Source organism: Phasianus colchicus, chromosome 1 (genome assembly GCF_987193195.1).
Source record: "Phasianus colchicus chromosome 1, bPhaCol1.hap1.1, whole genome shotgun sequence".
Taxonomy (NCBI): domain Eukaryota; kingdom Metazoa; phylum Chordata; class Aves; order Galliformes; family Phasianidae; genus Phasianus; species Phasianus colchicus.
In genome coordinates, this window is record NC_143436.1 from 45302878 (window position 1) to 45328377 (window position 25500).

The 25500-nt window shown below is 41.0% G+C and overlaps 1 protein-coding gene across 1 annotated transcript in view; it reads left to right on the forward strand.

Moving 5' to 3' along the window:
- Positions 1 to 891: 891 nt before the first annotated feature.
- The window catches only part of PLEKHG7 (pleckstrin homology and RhoGEF domain containing G7), a 35754-nt gene continuing 11145 nt past the window's right edge, over positions 892 to 25500 (forward strand). Inside the window, 12 exon segments of the mRNA XM_090139806.1 lie at positions 892 to 971; positions 2582 to 3314; positions 4386 to 4408; positions 8975 to 9102; positions 10875 to 10915; positions 12191 to 12286; positions 13156 to 13305; positions 15026 to 15121; positions 20199 to 20294; positions 21538 to 21651; positions 22939 to 23113; positions 24669 to 24784. Coding sequence (XP_089995932.1) covers positions 2610 to 3314; positions 4386 to 4408; positions 8975 to 9102; positions 10875 to 10915; positions 12191 to 12286; positions 13156 to 13305; positions 15026 to 15121; positions 20199 to 20294; positions 21538 to 21651; positions 22939 to 23113; positions 24669 to 24784 — 1740 coding nt within the window. The 5' untranslated portion in view covers positions 892 to 971; positions 2582 to 2609.

Consider the following 25500-nt stretch of genomic DNA (forward strand, 5'->3'; position numbering starts at 1 on the left):
ACTGCTCCGTCCTATCAACAGCCCTTTTTCCCACCCTACAACATCTGTCATCCACTGGACTGCATGTAGGCAAAAGAGAGGCAATATTTGAATGGTTAGGTGTTCAGAAATTGGGATTAGATTTAGGATGAGGTTTCCAAGAGCAGAACTAGATTCTGGTCCAGCCAATCATGTACTAATTCAGGGACTGGCATTGCTAAGATCTATGTAGATACTTTCACATAATATGAATACATGGAACTAAAAGCATAGCAGCAGATTTTAAGTACATTCTGAAGATTTCAATTAAGCAGCAGATATATCTGCTTATGTGATACACATAAATGTAATGACTGACAGGAACAGGGGACATCAGAATTATGGGTGCTATGATGAAGTATTCCAGTGCTAAGATCTGTCTGTGTTCAGAATTACTCAGCCAACACACTTGCTAATACTAAAATCTGATTGTATAAAATGTAGCCAAGGGACCTATCACTACTATTCTTCCACAAAAGATGAATGTTGTATAGTTAGGTCCAGCTGAATGAATCAAGACAAGAAAAAAAAAAAGAAAAAAGAAAAAAAAAAAAGGGTTACTGGGGGGGTGAAGGCATTTCATCTATCTTTGCAGTTTATTATAGACTTTACTGAGATCTCTCTTGCCAAACTTAGTCACGTGAAAAGTATAAAATGAATTATAATTGAAATTAAGTTTAATAAAATGTATGGATTGTGTTACCATTTGTAAATGGGCATTGATCCTGAAGCCACTTCCGTCTGACCTGATAAACAACTCCCCTAGAAACAAATCTACAAGAAGAAAAACTAGTTCCCTATACCAGCATTTGGGAAGGAGGCTTCAAGAGAGAAAGCTCTGTCTCTGCCGCTAAGCTTAATGTGCAATTAGTCAAACACTTGTTGAAAATTTAATTGTACGTGAAAAGGATACTGCATTCTGGGAGCTGGTAAATCTTCACTTAGCTAGCTTGGTAAGTTTAATCACATACACTATAATTTTTCTGAATGTGTGTGGAATAATCCTGGATTTTTTTACACTGTATTTTCTTTACAAATATCTTACTGCAAAAATATTTAAGAACCATTCCTTGAGCTTCTCCTTAGAAAATATTTTTATTACATTTTTACTTCTATCTTTTAGGACTTTTTTTTCTTTTTACTTTAAATACCTCTTTAATCTTCTCTATTTCTACAACAGAATTATATTCACATGAGCATCTGGAAATTCTGCATCTAGTTACAAAATTCTCCACAGGAAGAAGTGGCTATTTAATAAAAAAAGCAAAGAGACTGCCTGCCCAAACAATGATCAGTCATTCTTCTTTGTTATATAACCTAGATGTGATTGCACTTCACAAAACAAATCTTTAAGAATCGCAAAGCAATAATAACAAATCTCACAGCAATGGTATGCAATCAAATCTTGCTCAGAATTGAAAAATAGTAGCTGTTTTCTTATTACTGTCATTGATGATATACAGAGAATGTGATTTTGATGTCCATTTTAATGAGCGTAAGGTAAAAATAACCTTTTTTTTAACCAAAGAAGAATGTATAGGTGCTAATTTATTTGTGACTATTCACTGCAGCTACGAATGAAGACAATTCCATCATAAAGATATAGTACTGCTTCATGCAATCATTTGAAAGACTGTCTTCTACCCACTAAAGAGTTTGTAAAAAGCAGTTTGAACCAGATAACCTGATGAAAGTGTTTGTTTCTTAAAAAGTCTATATAAGCACTCAAAACTCTATCTGTAGCTCAAGCAAAAAGCTAACACACGTGTGAATAAACTCATTCTAATAAATAAAAGTGCCTAAACAAGCCAGAAATCGTGAACAGCTTTAAGATTCCTCTTAGCAAAAAAAGCAGACAAATTACAGAATTTGAAGAGGCTTAATAGTCACCAGTTACAAATTGAAATGCTAGTTCAGTTTTAGAGAGACTAGTCATCAAAACATCTTAAAATAGAGCCTTGTGAGTCACAGAACATTATTTAAACATCAACCAAGAAATAAGGTACTTTGATAAACCATTTTCTTCATTAGTTGATTACATGTATTTACAAGAAAATACTTTTCCTAATGAAAAGAATGATTAGACTCACCTTACATCAATGTTAAATTGTATTCAAATAAGTTTTCAGTGAGTAATTACTGTTTGTACGTAAACTATTTAGCAACCAGTATATTGCAGAGAGCCAGTGACTTCAGTTTTATTCCATGTACAGCAGAGTTAATGTCTTGTTTGTTCATGGGGGAGTAGCAACAGGAAATCAGAGGGCTGCAGCACCAGATGAACACAGTTCCCAAATACACAGCTGGTCTTTACCATGTAATTAGTTCTGCTGACTGATGCTGACACCATTTGCACACTCATGATTAGCTGAAATACTAACGTCCTAAAGCTGTTGAAATCACATTGAATCGAGATTCAAACTGCAGGTGATAGTTTCTGTACTAGAGCACATATCTATGTTATTTTCTTTAGACTTTTTCAACTGACATATTCTCCTATATAAAAATTCATACAACAAGATTCTAAGAACCTTTTCTGATAATGTTTCCTTTGCACACACAGATAGAAATGTTGATGCTCATCAAGAAAGATGCAACAACCAAGTTCTGATCATTGTCTAGAACTAGTGAAAGAAACCTGCATCAACGTGGAACTTCTAAACAAGGAAAGTGAGCTTCATAAAGGAAATGCTGCTTTGTCTCAAAGCAGCAGTCCAGAAGACACCTTCAGTCCCTGTGAAACAGTCCCAGTATCAGTTTATATGGACACCACTACAACAACAGGTGACTGCATTCAAAGACAAGGCTATACTGAGTCTTCACTTCTGAAGCTTCCAACACAAGAGTGCACTGGGAGCCATCACACAGCTTTCCAGTTTGACCGGCATGCTCTGGCCAGAATTTCCACTTCTCCAACCTTAAGGCGTTTAAGGATGGCCTCTGCTTTGCAGGCACTGATATGTCAGGACTCCTCTGACACAGCTAAGCTGGGGAATCAAAAAGAATATACAGGCTCTCTCCACCATATTTGTAAAACTCCACCCCTGTGCACTAAGTCTTCCTTGCTGTCCTTGCCTTCTTGTGTCTACATGAAATTACTGTCTTCCAAACCAAAGACAGAGACAATTTTAGCAGACCCAGAGTCTGCCAACCCAAAATTCAAGTTACCAAGCCAAGAAGACCCTCTCAGCAATGACACTCTCAAGGAGATGCTCCAGAATTCTTGGCGAGCCAACTCTGCTACACTGCCCAGGAGATTCCCCCACTTCAGCTGTGTGTCACAGAAGAGTATCCAGGTAAGCACAATGGGATGATGGGAAGACACAGCCTTCTTTTGCAAGCTCATGTACTCAGTGTTGATTCATTATGGCCTAATTCTTAATCTAAATTGCAAACCAGCCCATGTTTTATTGCTATAACAGCAGAAAGAGAGCACAGTTACAGCTATCAGTGACCAAGCAGGCCTTGCCCACCTCCCATGAATGAACCTCTGTCCATTCACTCTGATGGTCAGTATAACTGTTCATGGGGCTGTGAAAGAACAAGAATAGATAATTTAACCAGGTTCTACTTGGGTTTTAGGGAGTTATTTTCCGTCCTGGGTCCATCAGCAGCATTATTCCTAAACCAGTGCAGTTCTGTATTTTTTTTTTACTACATAGCATTAGTAGCCCCACAACAACCAAGAATGAAGTCACTCAAAATAGTTGAACTTAAGGATTGCTACTGTTAAAACAAATCTTAAGGTTTAAGAAAGATGCCATTCCTTTTCATTACTTCCACTTACCCAGTTCTGTCATTCATTGTCCCCCTCCATTTGTATATTCAGCTCCAAAAAGGAAGCAGCCAATTGTATAATCTTTTCTGAAGAAATGAACACTGGTGCAGCAAGTGCTAGAGTCTGTAACGGGAAAGAAGCAAGGGAGGAGCTAATCTTCCACCTTTCTACTGTTCAGCTTTGCCCTATAGCTCTATTCTGAGAACAGGAGAGGGGATGCATAGGCCAGCTTTTCTACCAGATCTACTCTCAAAGAACCTGCATTACTTCCACAAGCAATTAAATTAAAGCACATGCTTGACTCCAGCCTCACACAAAGCACCTACACGTTTCACGAACATGGATGGTGTTACACTGGTGTAGCACTCTTTACTAACTGGTTGGTTTTGTCCCACATATCAAAGCTACTTTTCCCCCCATCAAATATTGAAAACATTCTGAATATCAAATGAGTCCTTTTTTCCACAACAGCGGAAATAGTTAGCTACTAAATTTTCCTAGTGCATTTCTCTTGAGGAATCAGTAGCTTTTTTCACATCAGATTATTTGCTTTCTGACCAAGTAACAAAAATATCTCACTTTCTTTCAGAAGAGTGGACTGCCTACACAAAGGTATGAATATATTTGTTTCATCTTACTCCAAGCTTCACTTCCATATGTTTTTATGAATCCACTTCACTGTGAAGAACTGAACGGTGAGGCATATATGCACAACTCAACTTTAATTTGTAGGTTTACTTCAAGAAATGTGTGTCACCAGGTTGTTAAACTAAACGTTTTAATGAGATTTTCTTTCACAGGCAGCCCCCTCCCTGTCACATTAAGCAGTATTTTACACCGTATTTCGGTTGGATCATCCAAGAGCACTGCACAAGGAACTAGCTGCCGAAAGGCCCGGCTGCTGGGATTAGCAGTGTCAAATTTCCACTTGAAGAATGTGAAACATCTCATAATCTTGAGTGGCATTCTTCGTAACATTGTGGGAGGGAAACGGGAGCAAAGAAGCCAGCAAAATTGCTCAATATTGTTCTCAGACATTAGCAAAGCACATTAGCAAAGGGCTGCTGCTGGACAAAGGGATTGTTCATCCTACAAAATGGGAATACTCAAATTTTATAAATTAGTATAGGCGTTTTCTACCGAGCTAAGGTGGTATGTGAATTGTGTTAAGATCTTACATCTATTATCAGAAAGCAAAACCTTGATTAAAAGTCAGCCATGATTCAGCCATGTCTTTTTTTCCTTATGATGTTCAGTTACAGAAAGGAAACTGCATTTATTTTCTCTCCAGTAGAAAAGAAACTAGAAGGTAGTACCACCATTAATAGCAACATCTTTTCTACTGGTGGTTCACTTTGCCACTTGATTCCCTTGGAGATTTCAGATGTGGCATGCAGATGAGTCAGGTATGTTAAAAGCATTGGCACTCATGAGCAAGGCTTGTAGAAGATAAGCCTCACAACAAATAGAAATACAGAATAGAAGTGCTTTTTGTGACTGTGCCATGATGGGTTTCACTTCCTAAGCAGCAGATATCATCAGTTGAGCTATATCTCCTCTTTGTCCCAGTATTTAACTCATTTTTGAGTAAATTCTTCTAATTCTAGCAGTTTGCCAACAGGTCTTTGTTACAAGTATATTTGTGTTTGATACTGGAAGGGTTGGAAAAAGGTACGTACAATCCGTGAACCAATATGCAATGCAATTCCCTAGACAAAGTTTAACAGGTGCGTGCATACACACATATGCATGCACACATAATAACATGTTCACTGTGGAGGAGGTCTCCTCAATTTTCTGAATTGTTGTAGTTTCCAACCTACTTTTCAGCCTTTTGAATTTACAGTAGAAAAGAGGAGAAGGAGATGGAAGGGGGGAAGAGGTCTTTGTGTCTCTGTATGCAAACAGGTCTTCTGCACCTATTACAGGAGTAGCCTGCTCTGATCCCAGTCAAAAATAATACATACAAGCATAGCTCACTGATGGGGTGAGAATTTGTGTGTGATTTGTATCAAACTAGGTGGCAATATGAAGAATATCAATTGCAAATGACTAAAACCAGGAGAATACTAAATCTTTAATGCACATTCTTTCTCAAGGAGCCACTTGCCTGGCAGCTTCAGAGGGAACCCAATATATGTCAGCAAGGATATTGCCTCTGGGCTTCCATCCAGACATTTTAAAAGCAAAGAAATCACCCAGGGAACATTGTAATCATTGTTCCAGGGCCACTAGCAGGAAAGAATGGGGAAAAAAAAAGAGTTTGGATGATGTACTACGATTTCTGTTTCTCATTCTGACCTATATTGGAGTATGTGAAAATATAAAACAAAAACGTCAGTTTTCTGCTTTTTACTTCTTTTTTAAAAGAAATCTGCTGAAATGTCAGATTATTCTGTCTGTCTAGAAGAACTTTGTGACAGCTGGCAACCCTCCTCCAACACTACCTCATATAACATATAGGGTAAAAAACCTACTGCTGTCCTCCAGTACTAATGAATCTCTCTTCTCCCCGCTCCCAGGCTGTACTTTCAAAAGCCATCCTTTAGGCAAAAGTGCTCATTTTAAGCAGCCTTCCCTCACACAGCTTTCATTAATGACTGTACATCTCTGTTATCATGCTGAACTGATGCTGATTAAAAACAATCAGCCAAAATAAACAAAAGAACCAGAGGGGCAGCAAAGAGAAGTGTATGTGGAGGAGACAGGGTGAGATGCTGAAGTCAACACTACAGTGGAAAGAAATGTTGATAAAAGAAAATCTTGAATTTCTTCTGAGCTCATTTTCTCCATGCCCTGCTGTTCAGTATAATTCCTGCAGACACCCTGCTAGGGAAGAGTCCTCTCAGAACCTTCTAAGATGCTCATTTTCAATGAATTGAGACAGCTAGGCTCAGCTATCTTGAAGTACTTCTCTTCCAATATCTCATATGCCCATAAAATATGTTGCAAATTCTTTAAAAGAGAGTCCAAATGCCCTCCCCAGGCCATCTGGTTAGTAGTGTCATCACCTGACAACTGCCACCCTGAAATGTTGACCTCATAGAATAGAATGATTTGGATTGGAAAGGGCCCTTAAAATCATCTAGTTCCAACTCCCCTGCTCTAGGCAGGGACACCTTCCACTAGACTGGATTGCTCAAAGCCCCATCCAGCCTGGCCTTGAATGATTCCAGGGTGGGAGCATCTCCATCCCTGAGGATCCCTTCTATGTTGTATTCCTTTATGGTGATTTACACAAATGTCTGTCCTCAGGGATACCTAAAGCTTTCGTTAAGCTCAGATCAGTAACATGGCATGACACAGATCTCTAAAAAACAAATCAGCTGAAAATCTCCATGCCTTAGAAGCAACCACACCCAGGATATTTATTTTTCCAGACAATGAGTTTCTTCAATGTCTTTAAAATTTTTTCATCCCTTTGTAATGTGAGCCTGTGACCATATCCTGCTTCACAAAACAAGCAGATATAAAGGAGGAATTATCGCACAGATTATATCTTCCCTTGTGATCGAGTTCAAGTAGTTCTTTTCTTTTTGCTCCAGCCCTCCAGCACCCTGCCCTTTTAAGGAAATCAGGCACAAACAAAAAAATAAAATGACAAATCTACAAGGTCTGCAGGTACAAAAAGATAGTAAAACATTGCAATTTAGCAGTGTTTTAGTCTGTATGGATCACACAGCACCACAGTAGTTTAAATTCTCTACTAAAATTACTGAAAGCATTTAGTGTACCTAATGTGTCTATGGGCATCAGGCCAGACAATCACAGACACTTGTATCTGTGCCTTCATCTGTGAAGGATGAGTACGTAACTTAGACATGTAAGTCATCAATCACATAGGCATGTCAGAATGCAAGGGTGTATTGTAGTTACACATCCAAGTGCGCTCCCACACCTCTCAGGCTTGCATTCCTATGTGAAAGCTTTATTTATGCATCTCTGAAGCTCAAGGCCTTTTAGGTCTAGGGAAATAACACCTGACTCAGTTACAATGAAGCTATACTTTCCGTCATTCATCTGCATAAATTCAAATATATCCTGAAGTTGAAGCTAGATACCTTAAAGATCAGTATTACATTGGAAAAAAATTTTGTGTCTCCAAGCTGAAATAAATTGCCTGAATTTCCTATTACAGAAATGACAACTTTCAGAATTATACTTTGTTATACTGCAGCATCTAGCTTGCATAATAATCCAGCTGTCCAAGAGATTACTTAGTGGAATCATAAGTGGTTTCATAACCGTCTTAATACAAAGATCACCAAAAGTTAAGGCTCCTTCTTCAGGTACTTAGTGACTGACCCTCTGAAATCCAAAGCAATTTGCTTGCATCACTCAGTGGTAGACAGCAGAACAGTAGCTGCAGACATCAGCCGCTTTGCAACTGTATGACAATACCATTAATTAGGTTTTGGCATGAGTTAATAACAGAATCCAAGAACGTTTTAGATACACACCAATAATTTCTGTGTTTGAATGTGAGCAGCCTCTGGCACAAACACACTGCTGGATTCAGAATGCCTCTGTCTTTCTTCTTGATGGATCTACATCCTGGACAATGAACTCTGTTGGTAACAACAATAGTTGGAAAGAGGCATTGGTTTCAGATCAGCGGGCTGACTAAGACACATTATATTCAAAATACAAAGTATTTGAATTAGCAGGAAAAAAAACTTCTTAAAAATTTAGAAAGACTATGACACAGACTAGAAAAATGGTTAAATATATTACAAAAGATAAACTCTTTCATTGCTATTCTGTCTTTTCTTGATATTACCTGAGTTCCATGAAGTCCAAAAGTCAACACACACGTCATCTAGGGCTACGATGTTTCTGTGGACTCCAGTGCCAAAATTGTTCTGAAATCTTGCCCTGTTTTTTGCTTAATCTTAGAAGAACCCAGAAATTTCCAGTATTTAAATTCCCAGGTACCTCTCTTCTCAGGCAACCCACGGCTGTAAAAACCTCATTCTTAGCAACACTGAGCAGTTGAAAAGACAACAGGATATTTGCTGCTTTGGAAGTTTTTTCTCATTTCTCCTTTAATACCTTATGCCATAGCCACTGTGATTCAGTTTTTAGCTCGCTTCCTCTGATATCAGCAAGGAGCACTTCAGGAATTCCTTCCACAGCCACATGAGGAGACATGACGTGCGTTGTTGTTGGGTCTCACAGATCAGCTGAGCGCAGGCGTAGCTCCGTGGTGGTGAGCTTGCCAGGACTCAAGGTGTTCCCTGGAGACCTGCTGGTGTCAGACAGTGCCTTGGACTACCTGCCCCACGCAGCCCTGCTGCTAAATGCAGGTCAGACATAGGGTGGGCTTAGCTCATCCACACCCCATTATATTTATGACAAGCGTGTGCGTGCATGGGGTGGGAAAGAGGAATAGAGGAAAGATCAGTGCAATAAACACTGCAGTGCTCATTATAAAATTCCCCTCAATTTAGGGTTTCTCCTTCATTTTATGGTTGAATGCAAAATGAAAGAAGTAATTGAGGCAGGCTAGGCAGTTGCCTCCACACACTCCAGCAGCAACCAGGGCCTAGGCCAGGATTTCCATCTGTAATCAGTTGAGTTACAACTGCCTACCTGGGCAGCTTCAGGCAGAGGAAGAAGAGTTACTTATGCTACCCTTTCTATCAGTGCTCTAATTACAAAGATAGCAGACCCAATTCATGGCCACAGGTTATTCATGCAACACTGAAATGTAGACCTGCAAGCAATTTCCTTAAATACCGGTTGTGTAATAAGTGAGGGCTGCTCTGAAAATAATGCCTTCTATTTTATTATGCTGGCCCATAGCATCAGAGGCAGATGATGGTTGTTTGGCATTAGAGGTTGAATCTTCCCACCAATATTCCATTACATGTTGTTGCCATGTGACAGATGGCAGCAAAGGGACAGTCTGACAAAATGGCATCTGACATGGAAAGGCATATGAAGCAAAGGTGTGTCATTGAATTGGAAAAATAATGGCACCCATTGACACTTGCTGAACATTTATGGATATCGGACAGTAGATGTCACAATGAGGCAGTGAGTGGCACATTTTAGCAGTGGGTCACCTCCACTGATGCAGATTTCTACAAGCACAGCACGCAGGCTCTTGTTTGTTGCTGGTGAAAATGCACAGCTAATGGTGTCTATTATGTTGAAAAATAGTATTTTTGTAGCTGGGAATTGGCTCTATCAAGTAGTATTATTGTACTATTTGTTTCTGTTGTAGTTTCCATAGGGCATTACTTTCAGAGCAACTTATGTAGTGTAGGGTACAGTGCGATTGCCATAAACTGGAAGATGCTGGTGACTGGAGACAAAATTTTCCACAAAAAATGTAATAAGTAACGTCACAAGCAGCACTTTCACAAAAGCAAATAAGCCAGCCATCCCATGCTCAAGGTCTTCAAAATCTATAGGGAAATGGTTTCAACTGCAATTCCCAGTCAAACACAAGCCTGAAGGCATCATGAATTCAGAAAAGTTTTCCATATTTCTTGTTGAATATACTTAGGCATCTCTAACCTCCCACCAGTGCATTCTTACATCTGGATTCCCAGCTTTCCCAGGTCCTCAGCGAGGAAGTTTTTCAGCTGTTAGCATATGGGCATGAGTTTTCGCAGAGATATTCCTACTTCTGAAGAGACTAATCTGTACAATGATATTTTTACTATTATAGCAATATTATTAGATTCATATAAAGTATCATAAGTACCTGCATAAACCCAAGATGTCTCTGAAGAGCGGATATATGCTAATTCTTCCTTCAAAACAATAGGTATCTTTAAAAATTGACCTGAGATATGATGCATTTTCCCATGTTAAGAATTGGCAATCAAACACAGATCACCTGCAGAAAGTGGGAGTGTTCAGCATCATCCAAGATCCCATCACAACAGCCGTAATGGGTTTAAAGTCTGGTGCACAAAATGGCTACCTATAAGTATTACATTTAAGTCAAGTAGAGTGTGGTATAGTGGGATTCACTGCAAGAGGGCGGTGGGGGGAATAGATAGATAACAGTTTTAATTTTAGCTATTTGTCTTTTTACTTACAACACATTTGTTTTACCCTTTAGAATCCTAAAAGCCAAAGTGGCCTTTTGCCAAAAGAGGAGTTGTGAGTATTACACCACGTTCTTTCCCTTGCACTGACTTTGCTTTCTCACACAACTAACCCGGGTGAAAAAGAGTTTGTTTATATCACTGTCCATGAAGAAAGGCAGCCAGCAGGTGAGCTGAACATGGAAGTCACAGCTCCCCCTGGACCAAGCACCGTCTTGGTCATTCATCTGCAGTGAAGGTAGGGTGGTTCCAACAGCTCAGACTCTGCATATGGTAAGAAAACCAGCAAGCACCCTTACCTTCCAGCGCAGCAGGGTGGCAGGAGGAGAGATCCCCACTACACAGCACCAGGGGAACAGAGAAGGGCAGGCAACAAAGATACATTTCTTACAGGAGATGCTGTTTGAGGACTTTATCTGCAGGCACTCAAGGCAGCTCCCAGTGATAAGGGAGCACAAGCTGTCTGTGTCAGGCTGTGATGCAAGTTGTGCCAGCTGGGGCCATGGCTCTGCATCTCACCCACCCAAGCAACACCCCTAGGAGGCTGCTTCCAGGGCAAGAGCAAGCCTTGGTAATTCAGTCACAGATTAGCTTCAAGCACACCTTCATGTATTTTTCCACATGCCAATCCATACCACTAAATTTGGGTTCATAAATATTGTTTAAACTTTTTTACATGGCACTGCCGGCCTGAAAAGTAAACCCAAACCAAAAGCAATCGTTTTTATTTCATTATCCCTCACAAACAAACAAACAAACAAACAAAACCTCTACCTCCTTAAGCTCTATAAAAACTCCTTTTACAGAAGTTACTATGCACCTGACCAAAGGAGCTTTTCAAATCAAAGTTCAAAATTAACAAAATTAAAAAAAATAATAATAATAAAAAAATTCACCCAATATTTATGTAACTAAGACAGAAGAAGGAAGATTTCAAATTTGAGTTTTGCTGTTTCACACTCCTTTCTGTGCTGAAGGAAATGAAATGTTATTTGTTCTGCGTTGTGGTGGTAGCCCATTGTCTGTTGCCATACCAATGCCTTGCCCCACCAATGACCATTTTGTTGCATAAACAAAACCTCACACACTCTAAGGCACCTATGCACACCACCCATGGCTACAAATAAACCTGCCATTTCTATCTTGTCTCTATGTAGGAGAGCACAGAGATATAAGAAAACAACATGGTTAAGGGTGCATACCTTACAGATCATGGCAAGGTTATTGAGTTGAGTAAGCTTTTTATTAGTACTCTAAACATCGTATGAATTAGGTTTTTGGTGTTTTTGTTGTTTTTTGTTTGTTTGTTTTGTTTTTTGTCATTAAACAGGGCAAAGACAAGCAGAAGCAAGCATCTCATCTGGAACATTGTCTTTCAACCATTAAGGCTGTAGATTGTGGCACATATGATTTTTGCTGTTTCAAGGTATCAGAATATTCAGTATACTATCAGAATATTCAGAAAGCTATCTATTAAACTCTTCAGGTTGAAAATAAAAGTTTTATCCCCAACATTTTTCAGTACATTAATCTGGAAACAAATACCATCTGCAAAACTGAAGCATAAATAGAGTATCAATGAATAGTTTGAAAAAGAGGAGGGGAGCAAAATGAGAGTCAGACAAGGCAGGCAATGACTTTCACAACCACTCAGATTTTGCTACGCTGCTCTGATTTGGGAAGGCACCTTCCTCTGAAAGTGGCAGCAAGACAACCTGTTCACAAGCCACAGTGCAACAATCCAGTCACCACCTCACCCTTTTGCTTCTCAAAGCAAACTATTATACTCAGGTCTCCACAGACTTCTTTGTTGAGGACTTCTGTCAGCACCTAACTTATATGTGAGCATCTGACCTAGGAGCAGGTGAGTTGGCTGATGGTGGCCACTCCAGAACCAAGCTAAATGGTATCTGAGTACCTTTGAAGTCCTCTGGTACACTGACTTTATCATCTGAAAATTCAGAGACCATCATAAATCCCTGCTTTCCAGCACCATAACAAATTAAATTCATTAACATTTGCAGGCTGCCCACTGTTTTTTTAATACAATATCCTACAAAGATAAGGTATCTTTCTGTGCCACCTTTAAATTCCTTTAAATGTTATGTTATTAATATTTTGCAGGAGAATTTCAGGGAGTTCTTTAATCTTTTTAAAGGACACTTTAAGCTTTCAGCATAAGAATCGCTTATACTGGCAGCAGAATTCTTTACATGAGCAAATAGATCGTGGATTCTTCTCATTTGTTCTGAAACAGTTGATGCAAGTTGGTTATTCTTTCTTACTGTTCAACAGAGTAAATCTTGGCATGAATTTATAAAGGCTCAACAAACTGAGCAGAAACATATGAACAGCCGACTGCAAGTAAAAAAGGAAGAAGCAGTGTGGGAACTTTTCACAAGTGAATGCACTTACTTTCTGGATCATTTGCTGGTTCTCAAGATGGTAAGTTCAGATTTCAACTCTCAAAAATGATTAAACATTATTTACCCTGATGGCAGCACAAGAGATGTGAAGTCATCTTCACATTTGCTGTCTCCAGGACTGTTGGTTTTTTTCCCCACTTATCTTCCCTGTTTTTTCTGTTTCTCTTTGGTTGTTGCTTTTTTCTTAATCTTCTTGATGGAATCTCTTTCTCTGAACATCGCTTTAAGTGTTTCACAAATACATTATGATTGCAGATTCTTCCAGTAATTTTGGATGATATTTCACTACTCCTCTCACTAACTCTGAACTGAAGCTACCCTCCAACTGACACTATTGGATATTTCTCTATCACAGATCTATAGAATACTCTTGGTTTAACTTCATACATATCTGTGATTAGATTTTTCTCAGTAGAGCATGAAAACAGCAGATCTGTTGCTCTGATCTTATCAGAAAACAAGCAAACCACCAACATTCCTCCCCAGAAGCCCAGATTGGCTCCATCTTAGTGAATTTTACAAACTTTTCAGTATGGACAAGAAAAGATCAGCTATTACTAAGAATAGTAATAGTGTGTAATATTTATGTTCATCACACATCATAAATTAGTACAACTATTTTAAAGGATGAATGCTTCCCTATAACTCTTCCTTTTTTCTCTTATTCTCCACAGACTATCTCAATTTTATTATTAGTTTAAGGAAAAACAGATGAGGTTAGTGAAACATTTTCCATGTTGCTGAATAACTATTCTAGGCAGCACAAGAAGAATTGCAAAGTAAAGGGAATAAAGAGAAGAATGGGCTGAATTCCTTCTCTTTCACACGATAGAAATAGACAGGAAAGGGATCAACAGTTCCAGCAAGATGGAAGTGTCTTTCCTTCTCAACTCTGTTTAGAGAGGTCAAAAGATTTCTAAAAATAAAATGAATAAATAAAGTAGGTGAATCATAGAAAAGCTATTTCACTGATTTTAATGAATCTCCATAGGGAACTTCAGGATCATGGTAAATCCCTTTTAAGCTCTCAGGCCTACTGCTCCTGGCAACTAAAGCTGCCCAAACACTCACCAGCAATTCAATCTCAGCACCTGAGTGACAAGGGGTTTTTTTCATTAATGCACTAAAAATTCCACTTAGTAATCTACATTTCTTAAGCCTTTTTCAGCTCTAGGTCAGATTCGGCACAGGTCCAAGATCCCTGTAAGAGCTTAGATAAGGTACCATCTTAAACAGCCAATAAATACAAAGGCAGTTTTCACTCAATACAAGTCAATAGAACAAGCTAAAGAGATGTCAAAACTGCACAAGCGTTTTACTTAAGCTATTCCAACAACTTTTCTCTTTTTCGTACTGGCTTATGCAGAATGGGTTAGGAGGGTAAGTCTTCTGAAAAAGCACAGAGATCTGTAACTCTGCAATTCTGATGCTATGGTTTTTTTCCATACCTATCTCGAGTAGGCTCAGTGGCCCCATTCAGACAGAGAGCATAGCAAGAACATGGCTACTTCTGCAGTAGTTGCAGAGAGAGCCCAGAGCCATCATTCGTACCCTGCCCTTTGCACAAAGCCCTGTATTTTGCAGTCAGGTAGGTCAGGAAATTTTCTCATAACATCATCTTCTGCCCATGATCATGAGATCATTTCAGAATTATGGTGCACATTCTTTTCATGAAAATTGCATTGTATATATAAATAAACACAATTGCTGAACAACATGAATTTGTTTTGTTTTTAAAGATATTTATGAAGACTCTAAAATACCTCCAGAGGAATGAATTTCTCTTGGACGTGGACTTATGGAGACTTTTTGCAAACTTGGAGGAATTAAATAAGGTGAGTAGAAAGTAAAAATTAAAACTGTACTGAGATCAGAAACCAGCCAGCCCAATAAAAGGAGATGAGGAGCCAACACTAAGGTTTCTGTTCAGATTCTACACATGCAATTGAAGATGAGTTCAAATAACTAGTCCTTCTGACATTTCTATTGAGTATTTCAGTTTGGGTGACTGGTTTAATTACTGCAAAGTCTCCAGCAAAAGATGACGGAGAGCTCATTCAACAGTTGTTCCTGAAGCAAACAGGAGTTGGAGTTTCTCAGAAACAAAGTCCTTTTGAAAGGATTTGAGAAAGCGGACACCAACTACACAATCCTTACTGCATAATTAAGAACAGCAACATAACTTCAATTACAAGCTTCCCTTCTCTAATAAATGGACTTTGATATCTATTAAGCCTTTCTGATAGAGCAAGGAAAAACAAAATAACAACCACCCCACTGCAGCCAAGGTTTCCCCTGTGTGGATGGAGGACTATTTCCAGCACAGAGCTAATGCCCTGCATCCATGTGCTACTCACCCCTAAGCTTCCAGGAGGACTGGGAAGATGAGGCTTGGCTGCAATGTGCTCTGGCTCTTTGCTACTTGTGGCCATTTGCTGGGAAGTCATTTCCAGCTCCTGAAAGTTAAAGCAGCCCATAAATCCAGAATAGTTTTTACGTAACTTTAGAAGTCACGCAGAAGTTTTCCTTGACTTTAGAGTTACTTTAAGGAACTACAAAAGAAAACCCAACAAACATACTACCCTTAATAGCAAAGTGAATGTTGGAAGGGGCTCTTCAGCTTCATAAGTTGAATGGCTTTGGTCAATCATTCTCACAATTAACCAACTGTATCACACATCCTAAATAAATTTCCTACTTTAAGGTCTGCCACTTGTTGTTATGCCCTTGCTTTAACCATTAACATCTCACTTTTTTTTTTTTTTTTCTGCAAAACAAGAAGAGCAGAAAAGCTTTTCAGAGTGGAGACAATTAACCAGAGCTCAAACACATGAGCACATCTTTTCTCAGTAGTTGACCACTCACAAGGTGAACATGTTTGGAAATACAAGAAAAGAGATTTTATTTGATGGGTTTAACCTTGTGCTTGTTGTGAGCTAAGATCATAAAAATCATCTAGCTACTAGAACTCAGTTGATGTGTCATTTTTGATCCTTCTCATTCTTAAAGAAGGAAATGATGTCTATTGTTGCATGTGATTTAGGAAACAAATAATACTTTGAGTTTGGTTGGAGCTTCATTGTGACTTGAGAAAATGATCTTTAATAAACTTTTTTTTTCACATTTTGTTTTCATTATTAACAAGAAAGTATCGTTTACTGTGCATATTTGTTTAAATAAGAGTGGGCAAACGTAGAAAAAAAGTAACTATTCCCAGAGCTTTTTTTCATGCACTTTACTGCATGCATTTTTTCTTGACAGTAGGCTGAATCTATGAAAGAATGCAAGCTATAAAAGGTACAAAGTGAGCCCTCAATAAAATGAAAGACACATTGTCCCATAAGCAGCCATGCTCCCAAACAAGGCAATGCATGCAGCTACAACAGCACTTCACAGCAGTATCACAGAGGGTGGTGATGTTCTATTCTGATCACAGGGAAATATTAGGTAATACAATGACATAAGAAAGTTTTTCAGAACTATGCCTGGAGAAAATGACAAAGTTGATAAAGACCTGGCAAAGCCTTCAAACATATGTGATGGCCCTTATCTGGCCAGGACTGCTATATGTTCTAACTATGGGGAACACAGAGTTTGAGCCTCTGACAATGTGCTGAATGCATACAATTGTTTCCTTATGACTGAACAAATCTTTGGCCCAAAGCTCAGCCTGGTTGTGAATTTGGGAAGAAACACTCTGAGAGGCACATAGAGTTTAGGAATCACAGAATCACAGAATCACTAAGGTTGGAAAAGACCTATAAGATCATCCAGTCCAACCATCCACCTGTCACCAATGGTTCTCATTAAACCATATCCCTCAACACAACATCCAAACGTTCTTTGAACACCTCCAGGGTCGGTGACTCCACCACCTCCCTGGGCAGCCCATTCCAGTGCCTGACCACCCTTTCAGAGAAGTAGTATTTCCTAATATCCAGCCTGAATCTTCTCTGGCGAAGCTTGAAACCATTCCCTCTAGTCCTATCACCAGTTACACGAGAGAAGAGGCCGACCCCCAGCTCGCTACAACCTCCCTTCAGGTAGTTATAGAGAGCAATAAGGTCTCCCCTGAGCCTCCTCTTCTCCAGACTGAACAATCCCAGCTCCCTCAGCCGCTCCTCATAAGGCCTGTGCTCCAGACCCCTCACCAGCTTTGTTGCCCTTCTTTGAACACGCTCCAGGGCCTCAATGTCTTTCTTGCAGTGAGGGGCCCAGAACTGGACACAATACTCAAGGTGCGGCCTCACCAGAGCTGAGTACAGGGGAACAATTACTTCCCTACTCCTGCTGGTCACACTGCTTCTGATACAAGCCAGAATGCCATTGGCCTTCTTGGCCACCCGGGCACACTGCTGGCTCATGTTTAGCCGAGCGTCAACCAACACCCCCAGGTCCATTTCCTCTACACAGTCTTCAAGCCATTCCACCCCAAGCCTGTAGCGTTGCTTGGGGTTGCTGTGGCCAAAGTGTAGGACCCGGCATTTGGTCTTATTAAACCTCATCCCATTGGCTTCAGCCCAGCTCTCCAGCCTGTCCAGATCTCTCTGTAGGGCCTCGCTACCCCCAGGCAGATCGACACTTCCAGCCAACTTGGTGTCATCTGCAAACTTACTGAGGGTGCACTCAATGCCCTCATCCAGGTCATCAATAAAAATATTGAAAAGGACAGGCCCCAGCACCGACCCCTGGGGAACACCACTCGTGACCGGTCGCCAGCTGGATTTAGCTCCATTGACCACCACTCTCTGGGCTCGACCCTCCAGCCAGTTCCTTACCCAGCCAAGAGTGTACCTGTCCAAGCCACGGGCTGCCAGCTTCTGCAGGAGAATACTGTGGGAGACAGTGTCAAAGGCCTTGCTGAAGTCTAGGTAGACTACATCAACAGCCTTTCCCTCATCCACCAGGCGGGTCACTAGATCATAGAAGGAGATCAGGTTGGTCAAGCAGGACCTACCCTTCGTGAACCCATGCTGGCTAGACCTGATGCTCCAGTTGTCCCGCACTTGCCGCGTGATCTCCCTCAAGACAATCTGCTCCATAACCTTCCCTGGCACCGAGGTCAGGCTAACAGGCCTGTAGTTCCCCGGGTCCTCCTTACAGCCCTTCTTGTAGATGGGAGTCACATTGGCAAGCCTCCAGTCTTCTGGTACCTCACCAGTCAACAAGGAGTGCTGATAGATGATGGAAAGCGGCTCGGCTATCACCTCCGCCAGTTCCCTCAGCACTCTCGGGTGAATCTCATCCGGCCCCATGGACTTGTGACAGTCCAGTTGGAGTAGAAGGTCTCTGACCGTTTCCTTCTGAATCATGGGTGGTTTAGTCTGGTCTCCAGCCGAGACCACCTGGTCGAAAAGTGGAATATCCTGAGGATAACTGGTCTGACCTTTAAAGACAGACGTAAAGAAGGCATTCAGGACCTCTGCCTTTTCTTTATCCTCAGTAGTCACATTCCCGGCTTCATCCAGTAAAGAATGGAGATTCTCCTTAGTCCTCCTCTTACTGTTGATATATTTGTAAAAGGATTTCTTGTTTCTTTTTATTCCAGTGGCCAGGTCGAGCTCGAGCTGGGCTTTCGCCTTTCTGATTTTCTCCCTGCATATCTTAACAACTTCTCTGTATTCTTTCTGAGTTGCCCGTCCCTTCTTCCACAGGAGGTAGATTCTCTTTTTCTCCCGGAGCTTCAAGAATAGTTGCTTATTCATCCACGCCGGTCTCCTTCCCCGCCGGCTCATTTTGCAGCTCAGGGGGACAGCCCGCTCCTGCGCCTGTAAGACTACCTTCTTGAAGAGCAACCAGTTGTCTTGGACCCCTTTACCCTCTAAGACTGAATCCCAGGAAGAAGCTTTCACCCACATCTGACTGACAGTGTAGGCACCTTTGGAAAACCTGCAGGGCATATGGGGCTTTCAAATAGAGTTTCTACATTTTAAAGTATTTTACAGAATTTTCCCTGATCTCCTAGAGCACAAAACAAACTCAAACTATGAAACATGATTTCTTCTTCAAATGCATGTGAAGGCTTCCGTTGTCACAGCCATCACACATAATGTTTTCTAGTAGATATCATTCATCTATTGTGATTCTCCATGTTGATTCATGTCCATACAGCTGTTACCATAAAATAATTTTTAACGGAATAATCATAATCCTGTTTCAAAGCTTTTGTCACGTGGTATCATCATGAGTACTGTGTTCAGTTTTGGGCACCTCAGTACAGAAAGGACATTGAGGTGTCGGAGCAGGTCTAAAGAAGGGCAACAAGGCTTGTGAAGGGTTTGGAGAATATGCCCTAAAAGGAGAAACTGAAGGAACTGGGGCTGTTTAGTCTGGGGAAAAGGAGACTGAGGGGAGACCTTATTGCTCTCTTCCAATATCTGAAAGGTGCTTACAGCAAGAGCAGGGTTGGTCTCTTCTCACTGGTGACAGGTGACAGGATGAGGGGAAATGGCCTCACGTTACACCAGAGGAGGTTTAGGTTCAATATCAGGAAAAACTTCTTTACAGAAAAGGTGGTTAAGCACTGGAATGGGCTCCCAGGGAGGTGGATGAGTCACCAACCCTGAATGTGTTTAAAAACCATTTGGATGTGGTGCTCAGGGACATAATTTAGCAGAGGGTTGTTAGTTAGGGTAGTATGGTTAGGTCATGGTTGGACTTGATGATCTTTAAGGTCTTTTCCAACCTGAGTCATTCTATGATTCTATGATGTAACTGGGTATTTGTATAGACTTATTTTATCTTCTGACTAATTAAAGCACTTGATGTAATTTTCTAAAGATAATCCTGGCAATGTCATGGAGATAAGTGTTAGGCCTGAAGACTCTGAAGAGGTCAGGAATGAGAAAAAATGTTATTTTAAACTTAGGAAGTTCAGTCATGCTAATTTCTCTTTTTCTCCCCATTACTTAGATAAGCCTCAGCTTTGTGGAAAATTTTTTTGAAACTGTGAAGGAACATGTCACTGAGTCAGGATCACCTACGAACTTCATCTCCATGCTCAGAAAGGTAACATAATTAGAAATACTCTTGTTTAATTTCAGTAGGTCCTTGCAACAGGTGATTTATAAGAGTATGAAGGTGCCTTAAAGCAGTCAAGCCAGTCAAGGACATGCCAGCTGTCACAGGCAGTTTGGTCTTAGCCTCAAGTACCTCCCACCAGTAGGACATTTTTATTCATTGACATGTTTGAGGTGGTCATGGAAAGTTGCTCTGTACATGGAACAAAGCATGGAAAGATATTCCCTTCCTTGGAAACCGCGGCCCAGACCTTGAAGAGGCTTTGTCACCAACAGAACCAAGCTTCTCCCCCTGTGGGGGAGGTTTCCCTAAAGCCAGACACTGGCCCAGACTCCAGCTGTACCCTGCCTCCTTCCAGTCTGTCATCTAGATCCTTCCTTTACTCCACATACCAGATCCATAAACGTATTTAAGTGAGCTCAATGAAATACATATGCACTTTGGCCTGTGTCTGCTAAGTGAGAGGCAGGAACAGACCCAGCTATCTTGCTGCTGCCAGACATTCAGGTCATCAATGTGATAGGCAAGAGAGTGAGAACAATGTTCAGGGGTTCTCCCACAAGCATTTTATTTCCTGCACAACATCCTTATGGCCAAACAGCAGGTAATATTAATGCAGACAGGAAATCATCAAGTTTACCACTGTGATAGCCAAACTTGAACTTCCTATAGCAGTAGAGACCAATAGAAAACTTCTGGGAAAGACCCTACCTCATGCTTAGGGTTTCAAAAAGGCAAAGAGAGTCTAGAGCTGGGCTTCTTACTCCCATTTTCTCTGACTTCAAGTGCTCCAATCTGAGAAAAAATGAGTTTTATCACTGATGTCATTCAGTATTTCTAAGAGCTAACATACTTGGAAATAAAGTGGTATATTATGTGAGGCCACATAAATCTCTTGCTCAGGCAGTGTTTTCGATCTTCAGCTTCCACATCAGTTTCACATTGTTTATTTTTAATTTGAACAAAGTCTACAACCACTTCTCCTCTGCAGAGCCGCTAGAACTGGGCTCCCATTCAATGTTTGAACCCCTCCCCACCTTTCTTTTTTAGTATTGTACCAATTTTAGTACTGTTTAAGTCACCCTCCACGCTTTTAAATTCTCCCTCTTCCACTCTCTCCCTAGGTACAAAGTAATCTCAGGTGAAAGCCACATTACAAAACTAAAAGCAGTGTTCCTCCTTTTGTCATCACATTTTCCTTTCTTGACAAGCTTTCAAGCCTCTTCTGCAGTTTTTCCAGGGTGACCTCTGCCAGACACACCAGATTTATTGCCTCAATTATACCACCGCTGTCTTCTACTTGGAAAAGCTGAGACAGAGAGAAGATTTTGGCATCTACCTGAAGGTAAAGTAATGGTTTTGTTCTTGTTATCTCCAGCCTTCCTGTCTTTTGACAGGATTTTATCAGCAAACCAGAATAGTTCACTGGAAGCAGAACTGTGTAGACAGCATTTTATGTAAATACCTGAACTGCAGTGAATAATCATAGATATGAAGTCATCCTTCAGAGTACAATTTTCCCTTAGTCCATATTTGCAATATAGAACGGGCAAGAATAGGAAAAACCCACAGGCAAAAAAAAAAAAAAAAAGCTGCATTTTTACAGGCAGACAATATGTACTGTCAGTCTTAAGCATTCATGTGTTCCACACATAATCCCTTGACACACTGACCTACGTTTAAACCAAGTAAGCCCATAACTCAGTGAGGGGCTGAAGGATCTCAGGAGCATTGTGTTTAGTGGCATCACACACACAAGCAAAGAGTCATAGAGATGGGCTGGGAGGGTCAGGGCTGAGGATGATTCATGGAAATTGGTAACACTGTCATCACACCTGTCACCCACAGATGGCCTGGCCTTCCTCACATCAGCAGTGATCACAGAATCACAGAATGGCCAGGGTTGGAAGGGACCTCAAGGATCATGAAGCTCCAACCCCCCTGCGACATGCAGGGCCACCAACTTCCCTTTTCAATACTAGACCAGGCTGCCCAGGGCCTCATCCAACCTGGCCTTAAACACCTCCAGGGACAGGGCATCCACAACCTCTCTGGGCAGCCTGTTCCAGCACCTCACCACTCTCACAGTAAAGAACTTCCCCCTGACATCCAACCTAAATCTTCCCTCCCTCGATGTACACCGACCTCACAGCTAGAGAAGAGTATCATGACTTCCTTCTCCATAAGGGAAGGAATACATAATGCAAGGCAAAAAAAAGAGGAGCCAGAAAGCCAGGAGCACATCAGTGCATTCACAGGGCTTGAGAGCCTGCAGTGAAAGAGCAGGATGGGTTTTGGCCAGGCTGTGGCAAGAAGGCTGGTCTGCCTTGCTTACACAAGAGAATCCATTAATCCTTACTCCCTCAGAGAGGAAGCAGCACCCTGAATGGTAGAGCAAGCAACCACTGCAGAGACAGTGTTTATAAAGAGTAAAAACAATAGAGCAAGTTCTGTCTCTGCCTGAAAGCAGCAATGCATACATGGTAGCTACAGCCTTTACATCAGCCTTACCCGCAGTAAGAAATTTGTCTTCAATTAGCCCAACTCATTACAACTGATGATGCAGAAAGATGCATACAACCTCATTGCCAGAGAGCAGAGGCCTAAGAGAGGTGCCCTTTGTCTCCAGCAGTGGTGTGAACAGAAGGAGCAGTGCAGGAGGCTGCACCTGACGGAGCTGCTGGTGGCTCCTCTGCACCGCCTGACCCGCTATCCCCTCCTCCTGAACAACATCTGGAAGAGGAGCACGGACGAAACAGAGAAAGATTCTATCTGGTCACTTAAAGAGAAAGTGGAAAAGTCCATACGTAAGTAGCTATGGTTAAGTCAAAAATATTCAACTAACAATTATTAAGTTATGTGATGGTTTTGTGCTCGAAGCTGGTCTCCCCACAGAAATGGAGGGAGAATGTGCATGCCTTTCAACAATCTTGAGTCCTTCCTCATTCTGTAGGAAATGATTGGTGCCACCCATGGGCCCTCTGAGCAAGGTCACAGGACTCCCACATCAGTGACTCACTTGTTTTGGCTCAGAGTCATCTGCAGCGACATGGAAACAATTAAGAGCAGATCACAAATTGGAACAAATAAAGAAAAACCCCAAACAAAGAAGTCTTTGAGTTGGATTTATGTCTGAAGAGGATTTGTTGGGGCTAATCCTTAATAGGATAAAATACCGCTCACAAGGGGAATATTGTGCCAATGACCTTTCACTAAATGACAGGGTCCTACCACGAAAAGCAGCAGATGAGCCATCAGAGCTACAGCTTTTCCCTAGTTGTTATAGAAAAAGAAGGGATTGGTCCAAGAAGCTTTTTGTTTCTTTTTGTTTGTTTATTTTCCTCTGGATTCTGCTCTAAGAAATTTGCCAATTCAGTAGGTACGCAGCCAGGGTGCAGCATGTGTCTCCAGCAGGGGCTGTCAGCACGACCTCCACTGCTGATCTTTGGGCTCATCCCTGTTCTTGCTGAGGTTGTAGAAGAAAACAGACAGGTCTTTTCCAGACTCTGCTCCAGAAAGATACAGTGGTTTTTTGTCACTAAATGGTGGAGCTCTGCTGGGAGAAAGGAGATGTGGATATGGGCCCACAACATCATCTAGGGAACAACAACAAAGATCTTTCCAGTGTTTAGGATTTGGTTACATTACGCCTAAGTTTATCTCTAAGGTAAGGAAACCAAAGACAGGAGCTGTTGGCCTCTTTATTAGCAGATCTGACAGACGTTTGCCATAATTTGTTGACAAGTAAGCCAGTGACATAAGGAATAGCATCAGTTCCAGAATTCCTTTTCTGGTGTATACGTGCATTATCTGAAACAACTCTTTGCAACATCATTCAATGTGAAAATTTTGAAGTTAAACTGCAGGTTTCCCCTGCAATGGCCCTCAATCAGCAAAGACTGAAATCTCCATTTTTCACTTATTCAGACACCCTCATTCCATTTATATTCTTCAGCCACTTCTGGCACTACTTCTCCTTAAAAGGTTCTCATTATTTTCAACAGCCTTTTGATCAGAGTGTACATAATGAAAATTATTTTCCTCTCACCGCCTCAGACAGTTCAGAAAGGCAGAACTTTTTCAAGAACTTTTTAAGGCAATCATTTAAATGATTTTTATACAATTTCCTCACTTGCTAAGTCAGATTAATGGGTAGAACTTTTGCATTCAGCAGTGAATTTAGGCCTCTTTGAATGCATAGTTTGATACTTTGCTGACCTAAGAAGAGTTTAATCATTGTCCCCAGTGAGGCCAGGACTCCATCCTTTGGCTTCTACTAGAGATAATCAGTATTCATCACCTTCGAGAAAGCAGCCTATTTTTTGCCAGCCTTGGCGGTAACTGATGCTTTACATATTTTAGGGGATCTGGAAGGTAAAGTCAAGTGGTTGGACAACTTTCAGAAATTCAGGCAGCTCCATGAGGTCATAATTTGGCCTGAAGTCTGGGATCGTGACAAGAGATTCTTTGTCCCAGAGGTAAGCAGAATTTTTAAGGGCGTTTTTCCTTGGGGAAGCCTGCGGAAGGCTTAGTTTCCAATTTGTAATGCAGTCTAAAGCCAACTGATTGCCTGTATTCTGTTTGCTGTGGTGGGCTTTGCCCTCATAGGAGCAGCCACAGCCTGAGCACACAAATGCTGTAGGTGAACAGTTAGGCTGCACGCAGTCCCCTGGATGGCAGCATGAATTGCTCTCTGCTAACATCCCAGACAGTATGATGGGATGAGCCAGGAGGACTCTCCACTGTTTGCTTTTAGGGGGCAGAATGAAATGAGATAGATATAACCATTAATACATTCATTTTAAGCAGCAGAACAAATAGGAAATATTTGCTTCTTCCACTCTTCGTGGTAAGCCGATTTCCTATTTCTTATTCAAATATCATTTAAAGTTACGCAGCATCCCTGAGAATACATACACCTTTCTTTTGGGGTTGCTCCCTACCCAGACAGACTTTAAACAGCTTTATGGTAATGTCATCAGGCAAGTCTCACCTCAAGGATTACGTCTATTCATGCACAGAGCTGAAAAAACCATTACATTTACTCTGGAAAAGAAAAACCCAGCTTAACATTTCAGAAGCTTAAACACATTTAAGCAATAGCATTGCTGAAGAAACTCAGTCATGCTCAATTATTAGTGCTGTGGTGTATTTAGACTGATACATCAGTATACACAGTCTCCATTTAACTGCT